Genomic DNA, 22724 nt, shown 5'->3' on the forward strand with positions numbered 1-22724 from the left:
TTAAAACACAAAAACTAGAAGTTGATTTACAAGAAGACACACTTGGTTTGACAATGCAAAGGATCTTCTAATCTATTTGTAGAGCCATACAGTGGTTAAAGGTTTTAGAGCCCAGAACCTGGGCTCTGCCATTTGCATGCTCTGGAGGAGACCTTTGTAAAGAGACTATATTACTTGTGTATAAAGTGAGATCTCATGGGCTACACGGTATGTCTGAAAACACTTAACACCATATAGTAGCTGCTAGTAAGTACTAACATTACTGACCTCATTTTCACTCTGCCTCCTGTTAGATCTAGGAGGATTTAGTCTATTAAATATTTCTAAGCAATTTCCAATATGAAAGATCTCAAAAGGATAGTTTTACATGTTGAACCTCCTAATCCCTCTTAACAAATCTTAAGAATCCACAATGTCAAAAGATGTATGTTGTACATTAAAAAACAAATCAATCAGCATTTAATGGCTTATCATATATTTATATTCAGAGTCATTCTTTGAGAATGGTTCCTGCACTCAAAGAGCTTAAAGTCTATTCAGGAAGGCAAAATATATTTATACAAAGCTATCTGAAAACAATGATGGAAGAGGGACATGTGAAGGACTATAAACACAATAGGACAGAAGAGTCCTGTCATGAGAGCTATAATGACTCAGTGTGGCAGGACAGACCAGATTTGGTGGAATTGGACAGATACCAGTAGGGACTGAGTAGAGCTGGAGAAACAAAGCAGGGGGTCATTCTGGGTACGGGAATCAGCAAGAGTAACAGAACAGAATTGGGGGTAAAAGCATTATGGAAAGAAGAGCAGTGAACAGATGAATAAGAAGCTACACTGGACACCAGAGAGGGTCGGGTCCATTATGGTAGGGATAGAAGCCATCGGGTAAGGAGCCATATGATATGATATGGTATACAACATAGTGCAGTTGTGGATTCTCAAAATAGAAGAACTGCTGACAGGAGTTTAAAAATGCCAATTTGACAATGGAGTATGTTGGCACTAATTAGATTATCTTTCAGGACATGTGAACCACTGTCAGTTTTATAAAAGTCTATAACAATTGGAAACAACAACTAGATAATGATATGGGGCCCTGACTATAAACCTCAAATAGGTCAAAAATACCTGGGGCAAAAAGAAGTCTAGATTATTCAGTATAATGAACTGGAGATAAACACATTATATCGCACTTCTTAAGTCTTATTTTTGTATTACATACAAAATTGGGTGGTGTTACATAGCAGTATCACTAGTGAAGCAGTGGGGGATGACTGATTTCTAAAGGAACAGCTGGGAAGGAATGAAAGCAAGAGTGTTACTTGGGTGCTCACAATAATTTCCCAGTGAGAAGGAGAGCTGGGATTATAGCTGGAAAAGTCAATAGAGACAAATTAAGAGTTATTACAAAAGAGGAATGTCTTGGAAATATTCATAAAGGAGTTTGAAGTACCAGGATAAACTCTCTGTTGGAGGGAAGAACAAAGTTTCTCAAATGTTGAAAGGAAATAAACCGAAGATAGTGGTATTCTTGTGTTTTTAGCTTTTGTTACCAGCAATTGAACTCGGTGCTTAACCACTGAGTCACATCCCCAGCCCTTTCTTTTTATTTTATTTAGAAACAGGTCTCACTGAGTTGCTTAGTGCCTCACTGTTGCTGAGGCTGGCTTTGAACTCAGAATTGTCCTGCTTCATCCTCCCAAGCTGCGGGGATTACAGGCATGTGCCACCGCGCCCAGCATGTTTTTAGCTTTTTAACAAAAAAATTTTAAGCTCACCCAAAAGTAGAGAAAAATTACCATCAGCCAACCTCAACAATTATCAATTTTTTTTCCCTCTACACTGCCCCCAAACACACTGGACTTTTTAAACTCCAGGTTTTATACAAATTCCTCCTGTTTTTTAAAAAACCCTTGATCCTACTGACTTAAAAAAATATCAAAATGAGCTAGACTCAATGAATGGTGCATACCTGTAAACCCAGTAACCTGGAAGGCTGAGGCAGGAGGATCACAAATTCAAGGCCAGCCTCAGCAAAGTGGCGAGGCCCTAAGCAACTTAGTGAGACCCCATCTCAAAATAAAAAGTAAAAAGGGCTGGGGATGTGGCTCAGTGGTTAAGCATCCCTGAGTTCAATTCCCAGTATCAAAAACAAAACAACAAGAAAATCAAAATGCATCATCACATATAGCACTGTTTTATTTCATTCACATGTCTATGTGATTAAATATATTTTTCACTGAAAGCTACATAAAAGTTTGAAAGCCGGCCATCTGGAGTTCTTATATATATATGTGTATATGCATGTGGCGCCTTTCTATTTGCATCTCTTCTTGGACTCTGGGTCAAGAGGTAAGAGGAAAGCCGTAGACTTTGTAGTAGTAGAGTGTGAAATGAAAGGTGAATCTAAGGGTAGTCTAGGAAGCTAAGAAGAAATGTTATCAACTTTTTCTATGAGATTGAAGGTCACCAAAGCAAAGAATGAATAGAGACAAAGAGGAAACTGAAATGACAGATAAAAGAATTAACAAAATAAATTCTATTTACCTTTGGTGTCAGGAAGATTATATGCAATAGCCAACTTCTTATGTTGAAATTCTTTTAATTTCATGATATTATCTGTAAGTAGATATCTTTTAGCTAAAAATTAGGGGAAAAAAGTTACATCATTTTTACTGCTTTACACTTAGCAAATAACATAAGTAGAGTCTGATCTAATGATCTGATCTTATTGTTATCCATTATAATATGACATAAACTTGGTAGGGAAAAATATCTTGAAACAACCAGCAAATGAAAGTACTCAGTAAAATAAATTTTGTTTGTGTGTGAAAGGAGCTAGTTATTAACTGTGTATGAGGACTGGTTGACAGGAAGCTGAGATTTGAAGGACAAAATAGTTGTTTGCCATGTGGTTTAAGGGTAACAGACATTTTTTTTTTAAGCTGTCATTTAAATGTAAAACAAGCATATCGTGTTTTGGTTTATCTGGGAGCATATAGTAGAGTGGAAAAAGCTATTATTCAACCACTGAAACTTCTAGTTTTGTCCTTTGTGAAATAAAAGGATCATGGCCTTTCAGATCTGGACTCTATCCTCAAGATAAATCATCACAACAGCTTAATAATCTGAGAAATATCCATACTTCGGAATTCTCGGCTGTGCATGATATCAAATGGATGAAGAATGGCAAAGTACCCAATAAAAGAATTCTGTGTACTGCTAATATTTATAAAAAAGGCAGTCCATGGCATGATTGGGAGGTCTCCACTGTTAACCTAGTTCAAATCTTGCCTCTACCAGTTCCCTGTGACCTTGGGCAAATGACTTTAACATTGTAGTTTCCTTCTCTGTAAACAGAGGTTTTCTCCCACTCTGAGGAGGTAAACCTCTCCCATTGAGTGTTTGGAGGAAAGGAGTTATTACATGTAAAATGCATTAGAAAAATGCCTGACACAAAGTGCTAAATATGTTTATCATCACTCACTAGCATTCTCAGGTTTAATCATTGGTAAGGTGGTAAGGATAATCTTGAGAACGAGGAAACCCTTTCAAGGTCTTTTTATTTGTAGCAGCAGAGCTGAGAGTCCAAACTAAAATCTTCCCTCCTAAACCCTGCCCAAAGGGTGAGGAGTGTCCCGGGAGAGCAAGTCGCCCCGTGCACTCCTCCTTCCGTTTCCACGCACTGGGGGCTTTCACGACCCCCAGGGGTCACTGCCATACCCACGTGCGACTGGAGGGCAAGGGCGCGCTCCAGGCCGATGAGCGATTCTCCAACGAGAAGCCTGCCAAGGCTTAACACTCCCTTCCTTTCCATCCCCTCCCCTCCTTCCAAGGCCTGATGCCGCGGATACCTCCGAGTGGGCACCGGCAGCAGTTGGAGCCTGCGGCTTCCACCCCGGGATAAAAAGAAGTCCGTGTCGTTTGCTGCAGAGCTCGTTCCAAGGACCGAAATGCAGCCATATTGTCCCGGGCCGCACCACCTGTGAGAGCTGGGGCGGGGGACGGATCGCCGAAAGCTCAGAACAGGACTCATCCAATCTCTGAGCCCACAGGGCGGACTGTGTCCCGCCCCTTCCCTGCCTACGGCCCCCGGCCGGCCCTCCTCGTGGTACGCTCCAAGATGGCGGCCCCCATGGTGCGGCGCTGGCTGCTTCTGGCTCCGAAAGTTCCTCTGCCTCACCTCTACCCGGCAGGTTGGTGACTGCTGCCCTGGTGGGGCTTCTTCATTAGGCCCCTGATGACTCCATTCCTTGAATGAAAGAAGCGACAGGCTTTCCAGAAGAGAGCAAATGCTTTGGGGATCTGGTTGCTAGAGAAGCCATTCGAGGTGTGTGTTAGCGCAGAGAGGAGAGGTAGTCAGTCTCTGACCCATCTCCTTCCTTAAAATAGTAGTATCTGCCAGGTCAAAGGTGTGAGAAGCAGAGGAAGGTTATGGCATGAGAGATTTTGCGTATGATTGTCAGATTTGAGTGTTAAGGTGGTCGTCTTTTTGCCCACCATGAAAAGGTGTAATACATCCACCCCCTGATCTGTTTTGAAATTTTGGTCCTTGAAAGTGTTTCAGAATTAAATGGAGAAAACATTTCTTTTTTGTAGTGGGTAGTTATTTTAGAGACTATTATTGCCCAAGCAATATTATCTGAGAGTAAGCAGGTTCAAGACAGTTTTCTCCCACTCTGAGGTTTCCCAGGAGAGGCATCAGGTAAATGTTTTCCTTACCATCTCGCCTTTCCAGACCCCTGGTCTTCACTTTGCATAAGATTTTTGCAGTATTTATCTCACTTTAACCTAATGACCTTGGACACAATTCTTGAACATATCTTTGCTATAGTTTTCCAGGTGCAGATAACAAATGCTAATAACTACTTGTAAAATACTTTGAATCTGATGAGGAAAACTTTGGGGAAAAGTTTTTAAGTATTTACAGAAGTCAAGTTTACAATGATTTCAACCAAATAATCTTGGTAGATGTGCATGATTACTTGATTAAAATGCAATAATCATACTTAGTGTTTCCAGTGGCTTTTATCTCCTCTTTTCAACCAATTCCCTTAGCCCCTATTAAAAATTAGCGCACTCTGGCTCACACTTAAGGAATAGCCATTAAATATCAACACAAGATAGGTGGCCACAAGAAGTTTTCCGAAAAGTAAGTGGTTGCCTTAGCTAGTAAAAATATTTAATGCCATGCATTTGGCAAAATTGGTATGCATAAGTATTAGCCACTCTAACAAAGAAATGGAAATTAGGGTGAATTGAGAGACTTTCCAGATGGCATTTTGGATTTAGTTTGAACTGTTGAGCTTCTGGCAAGTTATACTTGTGCTATTCCAACATGGTAGTTATTAGCATGGGTCGCTATTTAAATTTGAAATAAATATAAATAGAATGAAAATTTCAGTTGTATCGTGACACTACTTGTATTTTAAGTGCTCAGAGAATGGATGTGGCTCTTGGCTACTATTTTGGATAACTTAGAATTGAACCTTTTCATTATTGAGAAAGTTATATTGAACAAGCACTGGGTTGGACATAGATGAAAGTAGTCTCAAAGTCAAGAACTGAAAGCTATAAGGGAGGTGATACAAGTAAATAGAGTAGTTCAACACAGACCACTTGGAATTTGAAAATTCTGATAAGGAATAAGGAGCTAGATTTATGGCAAAATTGAAGCATTTGCTCCATTACAGGAGAGGAAAAATGTTTTGTACAAATTCATGACATAGATTTGCAACACTGGTGCTTCTATCTGTTCTTCTTAAAATCATATGGAGGAGTACAACTAAAATGATCAAGAGAACGAAAAGAAATTTAACTGACATGAAACCCAAAAAGAAAATGACATTTATCAAGAGCCTAGAGGAAAGAAACCTACTAGACATCATTACATAGTTGACATTAAAACATTAATAATGCACTCAAATTACTGAGAGGCATTGTTTTCCCATCCTGCATAGAAAGAGGGAAAGAGGCTCACAGATAACATGTACTTTGCCCAGTGTTTCAAAGCATTTATTATTAACAAGGCAAGGATTTAGAGTTACCTTGTGACTCTAAGGCTTATCTATTCCCATAATCACACTGCTTCCCTTTGAATAGGGAGAAATGTTTGGAGACATTTGATTATTGATGGAGCCAGTCAGTTTTCATCAAACTTTGAAATTTTGGTCCTTGAAAGTGTTTCAGAATTAAATGGAGAAAACATTTCTTTTTGTAGTGGTGAGACTATTATTGTCCAAGCAATATTATCTGAGGGTAAGCAGGTTTAAGAAAACTTTGTATATACTTTTAGATGGTATATTCAGAGTAGGATTGAACAGGTTTACAAACCTAGAACTATAAGGCTGGTATCTGTTCCTTTGCTAATTCAACTGTGATCTGAGGAATGTCTTCATCATCATTACCTAGGAACTTATTTAGAAATGTGGAATCTGTTCCTGCTCTGAACCTACAGAATCAGAATCTGCATTTTAACAAAAATTGATATGCATACTAAGATTTGAGAATCTGATCTAGATAGTCCACTTGGCTGTTGTCCACTCCATTCAATGTTCTTTCCCTGATTTTGTAGAAATGCTTTGGTTGTAACATTAATATACAGACCTTCAATTCATGCACAGAAATGGAAAGAATTACAAATGCTGTCATTTATAAAGTATTTCAGAAAGATGAAAATCCTGCTTTAAAAATCTTAACAGAAAATGTGTTCTATTGCTTTTGTAGCAAATTAACACAAATTTGGTGGCTTAAAATAGCACAGATTTATCTTAGTATTCTTTGGGTCAACTGTCTGACCTGGGGTCTTATACTAAAATTAGGGGGTTGGACTGGATATGTTCCCTTTTGGAGTCTTTAGGGGAGAATCCATTCCTTTGCTTTCTCTGTATTCTAGAGACCTTTGCATCATTGAGAAAGTTATATTGAACAAGACCACTCACATTCCTTGGGTTACAATCCCCTTTCTACATTTTCAACGTGAGCAATGGCCAATCATTGTAAGGTCCTCACTTAACTGTCCTTCACATATCACATTTACCAACAGACTCTTCTGTCTCCTATTTTTAAGGACCCTTGTGATTACATTGAACCTATCTGTATAATCTAGGACACTCTCCTATCTGATTAGCAACCTTAATTCCCCTCTACCATGTAACATATTTATAGGTTCTAGTAATGAGGCATGGACATCTTTGAGGGCTATTCTGCCAACCATACTTGGTAACTTATTCCCATGTTTGTCATTGGTTTGTATTAAAGCAACTATAGAAATTATCTATTTGCCAAAATTAAGTTCTTTATCCTTGTATCCATTTCTTTTCATTATACCCTCAATATAGATTGAGAATGATTACCTACTACTTTTTTAAGCAGAAAAAGACATATATAACCAGGCACTGAGTACACATGCTTGTAATCCCAGTGACTAGGGAAGCTGAGGCAGGAGGATTGCAAGTTTGAAATCAGCTCCTGCAATTTAGTGAGATCCCGTCTCAAAATAAAAAAAAAAAAAAAAAAGTTGGGGGAGGGTGTGTGTGCAGGGAATGTAGCTTAGTGGTACAGTGTCCCGGGCTTAATCCTTAGTCACACACACACACACACATACAAAAACATATAAACATACACACATACCTTGGGGGGAGCCTGGGTTTATCTTTTGTAAAGTTATTAGTCCTAATTCATTTTCGTTCTAGTTTGTTCATTTCTCTTGAACAGTTGCACACAGAGGGTGTTCTGACAGTTCTCAAGTCTTCTTTCCATTACCTCTCCAGCTTTGTATTTCTCAATACAGAACACTTGAGCAGTGATCTAAATAATTGTCTTTTCTGACTCCAGAAAAGGAGCCTTCCATAGAAGGGTGGTTTCTTATGCTAGAATGAAGATGTAGAGAACAAATAAGAGATAATAATAATAAAAGTAAAGGATAAACCACTGGTATCTTGAGTAAGTAGCTTAACAGCTTCCTCAGTTCATGTTCACATAGAGAAGGGCTGCCATTGTTCCCCACAGAATTGAGAGAGCCCTTACTGGTTTTAGAAATTGGCATTCAGTTTACATAAAAATGCTGTTATAAGTAATAAATGAATATCTGAATTGATGCTTTTGGTTCTGTGTCAGTGACTGTTAGAGCCTACAGTGACCTTAGGTATCACCTAGTCTTGCTTGATTTGCAATGGTAGAATCTGAAATTTTCTAATAGCTGGTAAAACTCAAACTAGAACTCAGATCTCCTTTCTCCTTAATTGGTGTACAACTCTACACCTAACATAATACCAACAGCTTTTAATCATCCTTCTTGTTTTGATTCCTAAATTTAGGAATATAACTAATAATTTATAACATTGTTTATGAGACGTGACTCAAAGTTATAAATATCTAATACTTTCATAAAATCCATTTGAAATGTGATCACTTAAATAGTTGTTTTTTTAGAATGTCTTTGTGCCCCTTTTGAAACAGTCTTAAGAAACTTTTTCTTACTGTATATATCATTGTTTAAGTTTTAGGACTCAAATTTAGATATTCTAATAAAGATCTGATCTGTGCTTTAGATAAGAGAAGTATTAGATTGTGTATAAATACACATGGATGGATCTGGTTATTTTAATTGAAGGATGGATAGAGAATATCTATTATTATGTTTAATTGGCCCATCCCGTCTAGTTAACGTTTGGCTTATTGTCTGCTATGACCTACAGGTGATCATCAGCCAATCGTTCTATTTTGTTTTTCCTTTTAAAAAATAGGTTATTAAGATATAATACATATGATATACAACTCACCCATTTGAACTATAAAATTCAATGGTTTTTAATATATGCACACAGTTTGCAGCCATTACAATCAATTTTAGGACAATTTTTATCATTTCAGAAAGAAATCCCATGTTCATTATCAGCCATTTTTCATTTTCCCCCATGATTTCCCAGTCTCCACTCCCAGCCTTCTACAACCAATAATCTACTTTCTGTCTCTATAGTTTTGTCCATTTTGGGATTTCATAAAAATTGAATTATCATATGTGGGTTTTTTGAGGCTGACATCTTTTTTACTTAGCATAATGTTTTGGAGGTCCTTCATTTCTAATTGCCAAATATTCCATTGTAAAGATATACCACGTTTTTATGTTTATTTATTAACTGATGGATATTTGGGCTGTTTCCCATTTGTTGTCCATTATTCATGTACTGCTTATATGTACAAATTTTGTGTAGACCCAAGTGTTCATTTTTCTTGGTTATATCTACCTGGAAGTGAAAGTGGTAGGTCATATGGTAACTCCATGTTAACAGTTTGAGGAACTGCCAAACTGTTTTCCAAAGCAGCTGCTCTACTTTATATTCTCACTGGCAATATATGAGGTTCTAGTTTCTCTGCATCCTCATGAGTATCAAAAAGCCATCATTGTCTGCTGTTTGATTATAGTCATCATTCTCGATGTGAAATGGCATCTCCAGGTGGTTTGGGTTGGTATTTCCCTACTGGCAAATGATGTTAAGCATCTTTCCATGTGTTTATTAGCTACTTATATGTGCATATTTATTTGTGCACACACATTCAGCCCTCCAGACTCACAGGTTCTGCATCTGGATTCAACCAACTGCAAATTGAAAATATGTTTTAAAATTTTCATCTGCACTAAACATGTAATTGTTCTTTTTTTCTTGTCATTATTCCTGAAATAATATAGTAAAACAACTATTTACATAGCATTTACATTGAATTAAGTATAATAAGTAATTTAGAGCTGATTTAACGTATATGGGGCAGGTATATATACCTAGGTTATATGCAAATACTTAGCCATTTTGTCCCAAAGATTTGAGCATTGAAGAATTTTTATATCCATAGGGGATCTTGGAATTAATCCTCCAAAAACATCCAGGGATGACTCTGTATACATTTTATGGGGTTGTTTTGTTTTATTTTTGAGGACGTCTATTAAATCCTTTGCCAATCTTTCAGTTGACTTTGTTTTGTTTTGTTTTGTTTTGTTTTAAGTTGTAAGAGCTATTATATATTCTGGGTATAAGTCCCTTGTCAGATAAATTATTTGTAAATATTTTTTCCCATTCTGTGGGGTTTTCTTTCACTTTCTTGAAAATGTCCATTGAAACACAAAAGTTTTTAATTTTGATGAAACCACCATTCATTCTTTCTCATTCATTCCTTAAGCTCATGTTTATTGAGCAATGCCAGGCATTGTGCCAGGTACTGGAAATACAACTATGCCATCTTGTGTGTTTCCTTAAATTTGGCTTTTTGAGTTTCTCTTATTTATCACGAGGGTGCTGGGTCACTTATGCAAAATTTGGGTAAATTTGCTAATCCAAGTCAGATGGAAATATTTTCAAGACTAATAGTTTAGGAATTAAACACTGTTCAGCAGTGTTTTGAATTCCATAAAGGAGTTCTAGGGCTCACCTGGGCCATAATTTTTAATGATAAGAAATTTTCCTTGCCCTGTCAACATTTTGATCAATAAGATTATTGTAAATGATTTCAATTTTTCTGCATCTTTACTTGTTAGAAGATGAATGCATTTTGTAAACTGTGCAGTAGTTGTTGTTTTTTTAAAGTTAATATTAAAATATATAACCTAGTGTTTGAAGATATGGCAAAGATAGTGTTTCATAGTATGGATATATTAGATGAAATCATTGCAAAACCATGCCTGTTGAGATCATTGCCTTTATTTCCTCAGGAAAAAGATGTCTGCTTTCTGCAGCATATGTGGACAGCCACAAATGGGAAGCAAGAGAAAAAGAACATTGTCACCTCGGTAAGTACCTACCTTGTGGCTGTTCTGTGTGTCATCTGCAGTCACTCTACATGTCTACCTTCATTTACTCATTTGATGTGTTTGTGAAATGATGCTTTATGCTGGTCAATTGAAATAACCATATTTTAAGTCCTAAAAGACCTGTACATTTCTAATATTTCATGTTTGCCTGATGATTAGTCTTCTGAAGTGATAAAATGATTATTTTCCTACTTGTTCATTTTTATCATGCAGTTTTTATGCAGCCTGTCTCTATTTTATAGAATTTCACATTTCTTCCCTTTTTATTTTCAGTCTCTTCATTTTTCTTAACTCTTCTTGTGGTCTTCAGAGCTGTTTTTGACTCTTTTTGTTACCAGGTAACAGGTTTGAAAACAAAGTTGGAATCATTTAGGGAAGATCATTGACCAACATCTTCTCAGAAAATAAGTTCCTAATTATACTTCCCTTGTTTCCTGTGAAATATTGTACAGAAAGCAACCTTTCTTGTATAAAATGCCAAAGCCTAAAAGAAATCACTGACTGTGTGCACATTTTAAAAATGTTCACACTTGAGCCTTTTGGTTCTGCTTCTCCTTTAGTACATACAACATCATCAAGACATTGGCAAAATCAATAGATGGATCATAATTTTATAAGACTGATGTAATTTTTTGAATCAGTACCAGTGCTGATCTAATATTTTCTCTCAGACTTCTTCCACTGTTTGGGGGGAGTTATGTCAGATAAGAATAAAGTCTTCTTTTGTTTATGGATTTTTCCCATTAAGTGTGGGGGACACAGGTGTCAGTATTGATGACCTTATTGGGTGTTCCAAAATAATTTTATTCCTTGATGATGTGATTGCACAAGCAGAGTTAGTTGTGAGCTCTGGAATGGGTGTATGGGGATGGGTTAGCCAAAGCAGACCTAGAAAGATCTGAGGATGAGTAATCGTAACCTCTCCTCAAGGAACTTACAGTCCGGTTCTGACTGTAAGAGACCCAGCATAGCCTTTTTTATAACAAGTACTTTTTCTCCGGGGGAGTACTGGGGATTGAACTCAGGGGCACTTGTCCACTGAGCCACATCCCTAGCCCTATTTTGTATTTTATTTAGAGACAGGATCTCACTGAGTTGCTTAGAACCTGTCTTTTGCTGAGGCTGTCTTTGAACTCACCATCCTCTTGCCTCAGCCTCCTAAGCTGCTGGGTTTACAGGTGTGCACCACCAAGCCCAGCATAACAAGCACTTTTAATACTCCTCTTTTATTATCTTGAAGTTAAGTTAAAGGATAATGTAATCTACCTATTAATAATATTCTTAAAATCTATATCATTACTATGATCCAAAGAAGAAACAAAAGGGAAGTAACTTGCAACAAATGATGTGTATTTCAAAATATAAATAAATGCTTAGGCAAAACTACACTAAAAAGACAATGAAGTAGCTACATACCTGCACTTAAATGTAGAGTCACTGTGAACAATGATAGACAGAAACAGATGAGTACAAATGTGGTATGCTGGAGAATTCAAATACCAGGGTGGCATTATCATAATGACATAATTTTATTTATAAAATGAGTAACTTCAAAGGTCTGTCCTCATACAATTTATGTTGAAGTTGCATTTATAGAAAATATAACTTATTTTCAATAATGAAAGAAAAACCTTTTGTGCTTCTATGTAAAATGAAATTGGTTCTGTTAATTATAAACAGATTTTTTTTTTTTTTTTTTAGTAGTTATGACTATTTGCCTTACCACAGACATCATGGTATGTGGGGCAAAATTTTTTAACCTTTTATTTGGAAAAATTTCGAACTTAAAAATAATTGCAAAGAGCTCCTCTCTACCTTTTACCCACCTTCCCCTGTTGTTACCACTTTGAACCATTTGCTTTTGCCTTCTCACTCTATAGACATATAACACACATTTTTGAAATAATTTGAGAGTTTGTTTCATACATTACAGCCCTTTATCCTGAATACTTCAGCATATATCATCTGACATAAGGATGTTGTTATATACCATAGCACTGTTATCAACTTCAGTAATTTTAATATTAATATAATAATTTAACCTTTTTATATCACTATTTTGTTAATTGACCTCAAAATGTTCTTTATCATATTTTTCCATATTATCATAGGATCCATTATAGATTTACATTGCATTACATTGTCAAATTTTTTTAGTCTTTAAGCTGAAATGGTTTCATATCCTTTCTTTGTTTCTGATGACATTGTCATTTTTGTAAGATTCTCATTTCTTCTTTAAATAACATATTCTCTTTTGGGGTTTCTCTGTGCTTTCCTCATTAGATTCCAGTTATGTTTCTTCATCCAGAATACTCTTAATGGTGTATCCCTAGTGATGTATCCCTATCAGAGCATCACATCTGGACACACCAGATATCCTAATGCCTTTACTAGGCTATGTTAACTTTAATCACTTAGTGAAGTGTCTGATTTTTTCCACTGTAAAGTTAACTATCAGTGAGGAGCAAACATCCTTCTGCTTATCAAGTTTCCCCTTACATTTAGCATCCGTTTATGCTTCTGGCCTGGATCAGTCTATACTACAATGGTTGCAAAGTGATGATTTTCCAAATCCATCAGTTCCATCATACTTACTTGTTAGCACTCGGTATTCTACTATAAGCAATAGTCTTTCCTTCCTTCCTTCTGTCCCATTTCTTTCTCATTAATTAGTGGGATTTTAAAAAAATGATTATTGCCATCCTTAATTATTTTGGTGGTCCAGTTGTCCCAGAATTGGCCAATACAAGTAAGTCCTCTCAAGCTGGCTTCTGTATTCTCTTTTTCTCTCTCAAAATTTCTTTGTTTTCTCATTTAACAAGATGTTCCAGGTTCATCTTGTACCTTTCCTGCCCTAGGCCTGGACTCGACCTTTTGTTTGAGGAGCTCTGGTTCCTTTTGGTGAGGAACTGCATTAGAAACCAGGATTTAATGTAATTTTTACTTCTCATCCAAAGTAGTGGACAGGGATTGGAAAATATGTATGCATACACACATAAACCCGCCTGTGTGCACATCTGTATCTATATACATGCATGTATCCATATACATACATGTATCTGTATCTGTATACATACATGTATCTGTGCAGATACACATACATATATGTATATTTTAGAAACAGAGCTTGTGCCAGTACCATTTCATCTCTGTATGATCTTTCCTTGCCTTGCTCTAGTCTAAATTTGTATCTTCCATACTGAGTCCTGGTTCCCACCAGAGACAATGTTCTGATGTGTAGCACAGTCACAGCAATGCTGGTCACCTGCTTTCCCTGTCTTCTGTCCAGAAATTGCCAGCAATTCCTTCCAATCATTGTGACAGTAAAAAAAAAAAAAAATACCCCCACTTATACTGAAGTGCCTTAAAGGGCCTATACTGTTCTAGTGACAACACCAACATAGCTTCACATAATTATATAGCAAAGATTGTTCTGATGTGTCATATGAATTATAAGGAAAGTGCTATGAGTATATATGAGGGAATGACAAATTCCAGGAAAGTTTTTGTTTTGTTTTGTTTTTTTGGTACCAAGAATTGAACCACTTAACCACTGAGCCACATCCCCAGCCTTTTTTTTTTTTTTTTTTTTTTAACATTTTCCCAGGTTTAAAGGAAAGATTAGGAGACAAGGCTACTATATTTTGACATCTTGTTTGTTCTGTTATTTGGACACAAATCCAGGGGACTTTATTGCAGATACCTTAGTAAATAGAAGCTGTTTACCAAAGAATGAGCATAATCTGCAATGCATAAATATCACATGGAGGTGCATAAATATCACATGGAGGTAAACTTTGTCTCCTCTCTGTTAAAACTAGTATTCTTGGAAAAGCAGTACAAGCTACCATATACTGAATACTTCTTGCCACTGTGGTAAGTTGTTCGTCTGCCTAGAATACCCCCTTTTGCACCCTAAATTCCTATCCAGTCAGAACCTATTTTTCCTACTCTCTACTCTTAACAGTGCTTTGTCCCTTCCTTACCTAGTGTGCTGTGAAGAGTTTGCACTTACATATGAGGCAGACATCGCTCTGGCTTTGTAGCCCACTTCTATAGCTTTCAGCTCTCACCCTCCACGTCTGAACCTATAAATTAGGGATGATGATAATTCCTGCTTGAGTGCCTGGCACATAGAAGATGCTCCAGAAGTACGTGGAATGAATGAGACCCCCTAGTTCCCTCGCTTTACCCCTAGATAAAATGTGTGAAGCAGTTTTGGAACTCAAGCTGCTCGGAAAAAAAAAAGAGGCCTTTGGAGACAGTATTTTTTTTTTCACCACTGTATAACAGAAGGTAATTGTTATTACCTCTATTAAAACAGACACGCTTTTCACTTATACTTGCCATTAGTACATGCTTCTCCCAACTTTTTATTTCCGTATCTGGATGGGGGCTGTGAGCACTGCTGGTGTTGTGCCTGGGGGTGCATCCCTGCAAATTGGTCAGTAGATGGCAGTGTGGCGCCTACGGGAAACCTGCATTGCTCTTTGAGAGCCCAGCGTTGGACTCCCAGTGCACGCTAGATGAGAAACGTGCGTGAACGCGCAGGGCCGTGCTCAGCATGTGGAGCGCGGTGATTGGTCGCCATAAGCCGAAGGGCTGTGACGTGCTCTAGGCGGGCTCGCTGATTGGAGGAGTGAGGAGGGCCGATATGAGGCATTAGTTCTTGCGGTTCCTATTGGGAAGCATGTGTCCCTGAGGGCAGAGTGGGTGCCAGGGCGTGGTTCCCTCCACTGGGTGATTTTACCTCTGCTGTCCTTCCAAAAAATTTTCTTTTGCGGTGATTGCTGTAATACTTGAGATTCTACAGTAGAGTCTTACTTTTGCATTAATGTGGAATTTGGTTTTTTAAAAATGCTTCTTTATTACAGTGTTCTGTATGCATACTTAAATGTACACAAATCGTAACATATAGATTCTCACAAAGTGAGCAAACCTGTGTAAAAAATAGAAGGTTCTTACCCCTCCAGAGGCCCTTATAGCCTCTTATTTTCAAAGGTAACCATTGTCCTGACTTATGACATCATAGTTTACTTTTTTTTTCTTTATGTTTTATAAAGGGAAATAGAAAACATACGAAAGTAGAGAGAATAATGGTCAGGAACCCCCTTTATCCATCACCTGGCTTCAACAATTATCAGCTCATAATCTTTTATTTTTCTCTCTACTTGGGTTTCCCCATCCTGATACTTTGGATTATTTTAAGGCAAATCCCAGGCAAAAAAATAATAATAATTGTGCCATAAATATACTGATACCTGTTTCTAAAAGTTAAGGACACTTTTTACTACTATTATCACACCTAAATTAGTGGTTGTTTAAAATATTATCAAATATCCAGTTTTCAACGATTACCTGCTCATGCCCTTTCATTGGTAACTCACCTCCTTATCCAATTACTTTTTAACAAATCTTAATTATCAAATCACTCTATGTGTTTTGATATATACCTCTAAAAGATAAGGATTTTTAAAGATAACCATAATACCATTCACATATCTAAAAACTAGTCATTTAAAAAAAATAATTTAAAAGTCCCTCAGTGTTTACATTTCCCCAAATGTCTTATAAACTTTTTCATTTACATTTATAGATCTTCAGTAGAGTTTTCCACATTATAGATTTGCTGATTTCATCTCTGTGGTGATGTTTAACGTGCTCTTCCTAACTTCCATGTGTCCTGTGTAATGGCCCTTGGAGAAAACGGCTTGATTTGATTGAAGATTTTGGTTTGTTTGTTTTTGCTTTTTTCTTTTGGCATGACTGTGTGGTAGGAGGTATTTTCTTTTGTCAGGAAGTACATGGCATAGGGCTGTTCCTTTATACGTTAAAAACTATGCATGCTCATTGGTTGGCTCCATTATTTTCATAAACAGCTATAAATTTGCTGTTATAATTCTTATCTTTGCTTTATTCATCAATTCTTATCATTTTAGTTATCCTGCAACAGTTTGTATAGAAGAGGCAATTTTCAAAATATCCTTCAAAGATGATTAGTGAGGGTATTTCTTTTAATGTCATTATGAACTCAGATTTAAACAGTTAAGGTATAGTTAATATTTTTATTGATAGGTCCTCAGTTCTTCATTTGTGTTCTATAAAGCCCTAGGAGTTCTTGGGCTTTCCTACTTCAGTCAGATGATTTCAGCTTTTTACTATTTTTGTACTGGGTTTCCCTTAGGCTAAAATAAACACTAAATTAAAGCATCATCTCTCAAATTCCTCTACTAACTTGTAGATCTGATGGGCGAAGTACCAGGTGAAGTTGTCAACCTTAACCAGTCAACAGCTGGTGAATTACAGAATAGGGCCCCCAGTGACTAGGACTCCAGAGAAAACTGTTTGAGAACTAGGTGGGATGCTGGTTGAAGGACAGGTGGGGAAGCTCCCTGGTTTCCTTGAGAGGAAGTTTTCTGGAGGCAGCCTGCCAGGTTGCAAGGGCCCAGGTGACTCGAGCTGAATTGGATTCATGAGCCTTATGGATTAAATATTTGTAAAAAAAAAATATATATATATATATATATATATATATATATATATATATATATATAAAAGATGGACATAGTATCTTTATTTTATTTATTTATTTATTTTTATGTGGTGCTGAGGATCGGACCCAGTGCCTCATATGTGAGAGGCAAATGCTCTGCGCCACAACCCCAGCCCGTGAATTAAATATTCTATTTCTGATTTTTCAATTTATAAGTAATCGCAGAATAAGGAACACTTTTTGGTTTTGGTTACTGTTTTTCTGTGTTTCTATTTTTGTTTTTTGAGAACACTCTTTCTTAATCCAAAATGTATTATACCATTAATTTGTGAGGTTTACTTTTGCTGTGTCATTTCATTTATGGAGGCCTTTGACTTGTAATTTTTCAAATCCTGCTTTTGAGCCCGAATGGGGATTTTCTGAAGTCTGCCTTTCTCATTTTTGTCAGTTCCGTATTTGTATCTCTGTGGCATCTATTCATTACTAAGTCTCATATTTACCATCTGCTGAATGTTGTAGAGATGAGCCTGCCTTGTATATGTTATCCTTCCCATTTTCTTATATGTGTACATAGCTTGTTTTCATTCTTGTTCTTTATTGGACTTGTTTTAAAGATTCTAGTGACAGAGAAACAAACAGAAGGAAATCTAAAAATCCGTATCCAAACTGGTTCCTAGGTTGGTTTTCCTTACTTCCTTCTGTTATTTCTATGCATGATATGTTATCTGTCCTTGTTTTTCTTTGAAATGTAGAATTAAAACTCAGTTTCAGCTATAGTTTTCCAAGATCATTTCTTCTAAAAAGAACAGTAACAACCTGAATCTGTTTATTATATAAATTAGAATAAGGTTCACTTATGGCCCAAAGCCCAGAAAGAGCTTAGTATTACTTGAATGGATAACAATAATATACAATTATTTTCAAAAAGTGAAGAATTGAAACTGTTTCCCACTCCAGCTACCAGCCTCCAATCCAGGATCCATCCATCTTTTCTTTGGTGACCTTCTTCACAGCAACTTTAACCTTGAGACCACCCTCTTTTAGAATAGACTTCTTTTCCAGGGTGTGTCTGCTACAGATTTTATGATCAATAAGGAGATTGTCATTTCCTTACTGAGAATTTTATGTGCTAGGAAACTATGGTACTATGGTCCTTGCCTGGTTAAAATTACCTTCTCACAAAATCATTATCTAATAACCCACCTAATCTGTAAAAAAAAAAAAAATACTGCTTTTTGCCTGTAAGACTGTTGTGTCTGGAATTATTATAGTTTTCCTAGTTTTCTTTGGGCTGTGTTTATCTAGTCAATTTCTCATACATTTATTGTCAGCTTTTCTGTGTTCATGTGGTTTATGCAGCTAGATTTTGTGTTTTTATTTTAACCAATCTGATAATTACTATTTTTTAACTAGAAGGTTTAGTCTATTTATTGTTATTTCATGATTATTGATACATTTGAATTTATTTTCCTAATTAGTTTCATGTCTCTAATCTCTCTCTGGATTGATTAGCAGTGTTCTTGTTTTTTACATTTTTTCCCTTCTACTAACATGGAAATTACACCCTTAATTTCTACTCTTCTGAAATTGTTGCCCATACCTTCTAACGTGCATATTGAATTTTAATTCTAATATTCATCAGATTTTATTATTCTTTAGAATACTTTAAGTCAAGATACACATATGTGCACATACATACACATGCACACACACCCAACCATGTGCAGTTTTCCAACATTAAAGTTCTGTCCTTTAAAATACACACACAACCATTTTATTGAAACAGTTTCCCCCCAGATTTAGCCAACTATATTTACTCACCATTCTTTCTTTTCCTAAAACATCTAAATGCTTAGTGTGTGTTCCTTGCTAATAAATTCTCAGTTTTTGTTTGTCAATAAATGTCTTTCTTTTGCCCTTTTTCTTGAGAGAGAGTTTTGCCAAGTGTACAAGTCTAGGTTGAGAGCTTATTCTCAGCATTTTGCTTACCTTCCTTTATTTTCTGTCTTCCAGTGTTCCTATTGAGAAACCCTATTGGTGTGTTGGGGTTTTTTGTTTTGTTTTTTGTTCTTCCTTTGTAAGTTATGTTCTTTTTCATCTGGCCACTTTTTTGAGATATCCTCATTTTTTAGTCTTACAATAACATACCATGGTTTGGGTTTAATTTTAGTTATTTGACTTGAAGTGAGTCTAAAAATGTGTATATTTTATCAGTTCTTAAAAAATTCTCAGCCATCATCATATATTACCTCTCCCCATTCCCTTTAATTTGCTTCTTTTGGAAATTTAATTAGATGTATTTTAGACCTTCTTATTCTATTTTCTATATCTTATAACTCCTTTGATAGGTTTTATTTTTATCTAATATTCATTTATTTATTTAGGTACCAATGATTGAACCCACGGGTGCTTTACCACTGTACTACATTCCCAGATCTTTTTGTTTGTTTTTTTATTTTGTGACAGGGTCTCACTGAGTAATTGAGGCTGGCCTCAAAGCTGAGATCTTCCTGACTCAGCTGCCCAAGTCACTGGGTCTGTAGGCCTGTGCCACTGCGCTCAGCTCTAATTTATTCCTGATCTACTTTTCAGTTCACTAATTGTCACCTCACCCATGCCTAACCTGCTCTTTAATTTATTCTTCAGTTCGTTTTTAGAACATGTTGATGTATTATTTACATAAAATGAACTGTACATATTTACAGTTTAAAATTTAATATGTTTTGACATCTGTATGGGTATACAGGACCTAGAAATCATCACCACAATCCAGCTAATGGGCATATCTGTCTCCCTTCCAGTTCTCTTCCTACTGCTTTGTAATTCTTTCCTCCTTCCTCTTTGAGCCCTATGCCTATATCCTTAGGTAACTACTGATATTGCTTTTTGTCCATGTTTAGAATAGAATTTTATATAGTAAAATCAGCTCTTTAAACAAAACACTAAGCTTGTTATAATTTGGATTACATAAAAAGCATGAATTATATCCCCGAAGATGCTTGAGGTCTGCCTTGGTAGTTTAGAATCCTTAGGGGACCGTAATCCTTACTGTTTGCTTTGTAGGATACGTTGTTTTCTAGTTTATCTTTTCACACAAGTGTAGCCCTAGTTGGTCATGGCTTTACCTCAGGAGCTTCTCGTTTTACAGAATTCTTGATTTTATTCCCCCTAAGTCATTAAAACCAAAGCTCTGTGTCATTACTATCCACAGATGTTCTCATGAGAACTGCCACCATTATTAATCCCTCAGGCCCTCCAAGTTTGTGTTCCCTATTATCTTTGACTTCTGGCAAAATAATTACATGTACCTTATTGAAATTTCAGTCATGTATCTTAAAAAAACATTTTTTAATATTTTATTTAAGTGTTTTGTTTTATGGCGGGAGGAAATTTTAAAATAATGTATAGTCCATCTTACTTCAGAAGTTGAATTCCTGTGTGATATCTTCTTTAGCTTAGGAACAACATCCAAGACAAAAAAGACTAGTGCTTGACTGGCTGCATCACAGTTTTAGGGGGCTATTCATTAAAAAATTGGGTGGCCCTGTTTTATCTCAAACTTATAGAATTAGAATCTTCCTTTGGGTGTGAGGCCCAGCAACCTGAAGGTTTAAAGCCCCTCATGCAGTTTATATCCTCCACCAGGTTTGTGTGCCATTACACTTCAATATTTGTAATAGTACAGAGTCCTCAATAAAATCTTCTATACCCTCGGATCATCAGTGATATTGATGTCTTCAACTAGAGAAACAACTGATACTTGCCTACAGTTCAACATTTCTACATTGTATGGACAGTTTTGAGGTTTGTTAAATGAAGAATTTAAATTTCAGATCCATTTTCCCATGTAGTCTTTATTGTCCAAAACCATTAGCTGCAGTGTGTATTCTTAAGGAACTGAATAACAAGCAAAAAACCATCCTCTTTGGCACACCCCTACGAACAGAACTGCGCATCTGCTGGCCCCTCGCTGAAACATGAAGTGTGACTTTGACTGTGGAAGCCCACGGTCCAGAAGCCTGTGGCGTTGGCCCTCTGCAAGCTGCAGCTGTCCCCGCTTTCCTGGCCCTCCCCGCTCTGTGCAGTTTTCTGCCTCATTCATCACACCAACACTATAATGTGAGGTGATTGTTCACATAGTATATTTAGCATCAGACCTTTCTCTGACTTGCAGTATGCTAATGTTATTCATCAGATACCAGCTCTGCAGCTGTTGCCTTTTTTGAGGGCCTGTCCAATTGCACTTGTCTGAAGCTGCCTGGGTGTGAAGGCCTTAGGTGGAATCTTCAGTTACAGCACTAAGAGGTCATCAATGAAGTTGCCTTGATCCAGTGTTTGTTAGGCTCAGGGCACTGTGTGAAAGAGGCCTGTGGGCCATTTTAATTAAGCCAGTGGCTCCTGATCCTGCTTTTTGAATTCAACAAGTAAACAGAGGTGATTCCTTATGTTGCCTGTCATCGCAGCAGCACAAGAGCTTTGACTAGAAAGTGATCATAAATATCTGGCATCATGAGAGAGCTGTTTGACATCTAGTCCATGAGCAAGTACATTTAACAATATTAATTTGCCTTGGTGTGAAGGGTTTTTAAGGATTTATTTGTTATTTTTATATTTTCTTTAATCACCTGGCTTCAATTCCTTTAAGATAGTCATAAGAACATCTATTTAGTTTTACATCATATTGGGTTTTAGGGATTTTACAAAGTTGTTTTCAGACTGAATGCAGAGGTGCTTGCCTATAATCCAGCAACTCCAGAGAGTGAGACAGAGGATTGCAGTTTTAAAGTCTGAGCAACTTCATGAGACCCAGTCTCAAAATAACATATTAAAAAGGTCTGTGCGTGTATCTCAGTGGCAGAGCACTTGCCTTGCGTGACCAAAGCCTTGCGTTCAATCCCCAGTACCACACACAAAATAGTTATTTTTCCCTTCATCACTACTTAGTCATTGTGATCACTACCCCAGGAAAAGAAGAGAAAATGACTAAATGAACAGAAAGATTAATAACAAATACCTGTTTATTGATTATCTCTGAATGTCTCTTTATTACTTGATGGTAATTTTACCTAGCAGGGAGTAAAAATGTGTTAGTAAAATGTGTTAGTAAAAATGTGGTGTGATTTATTTTTCTCTCCTTGTGTTCCTTTTATTTTTTCTTCAAGGGTTTACTAAGTGCCTTTCATGGAACTGTTTTGAGGATTGAGAATATATCAGTGAATTTAATCTTGCCTTTGTGGATTTTATTTTTTAGTTTAAGTCGCAAAACAAAATAATAGGCCAACTTATGTAGGTTTTTGTGGTTCCTAGAAAATATTTTGAATTTTATTCTAAGTATAATAGACAGTTATTGGCTGATTGGGAAAAGACAATGACAGAATCTGATTTGTCTTTCAAAAGCCTCGCTCAGGGCTAGGGTTGTGGCACA

At 36.6% G+C, this 22724-nt stretch overlaps 2 protein-coding genes across 6 annotated transcripts in view; one reads left to right on the top strand and one right to left on the bottom strand.

Annotated features, from left to right (window-relative positions):
* Ptcd2 (pentatricopeptide repeat domain 2) overlaps window positions 1-4008 on the bottom strand; it is a 29006-nt gene extending 24998 nt beyond the window's left edge. For 2 of the 3 annotated variants that reach the window (XM_048800153.1, XM_015497811.2), the window contains exons 1-2: window positions 3857-4008; window positions 2550-2642 (exon numbers count right to left, since the gene is read on the bottom strand). In XM_048800153.1, the coding sequence (XP_048656110.1) occupies window positions 2550-2642; window positions 3857-3965 (202 nt within the window). In that variant the 5' untranslated portion in view covers window positions 3966-4008. The remainder of the gene's footprint in view (window positions 1-2549; window positions 2643-3856) is intronic. The other variant, XM_048800152.1, reaches the window with a different exon arrangement.
* Window positions 4009-4074: 66 nt separating this feature from the next.
* Window positions 4075-22724, top strand: part of Mrps27 (mitochondrial ribosomal protein S27) — an 89645-nt gene continuing 70995 nt past the window's right edge. For 2 of the 3 annotated variants that reach the window (XM_015497813.2, XM_048800151.1), the window contains exons 1-2: window positions 4075-4198; window positions 10708-10785. In XM_015497813.2, the coding sequence (XP_015353299.1) occupies window positions 4126-4198; window positions 10708-10785 (151 nt within the window). In that variant the 5' untranslated portion in view covers window positions 4075-4125. The other variant, XM_015497814.2, reaches the window with a different exon arrangement.

Source organism: Marmota marmota, unplaced genomic scaffold, assembly GCF_001458135.2.
Source record: "Marmota marmota marmota unplaced genomic scaffold, marMar, whole genome shotgun sequence".
Taxonomy (NCBI): domain Eukaryota; kingdom Metazoa; phylum Chordata; class Mammalia; order Rodentia; family Sciuridae; genus Marmota; species Marmota marmota.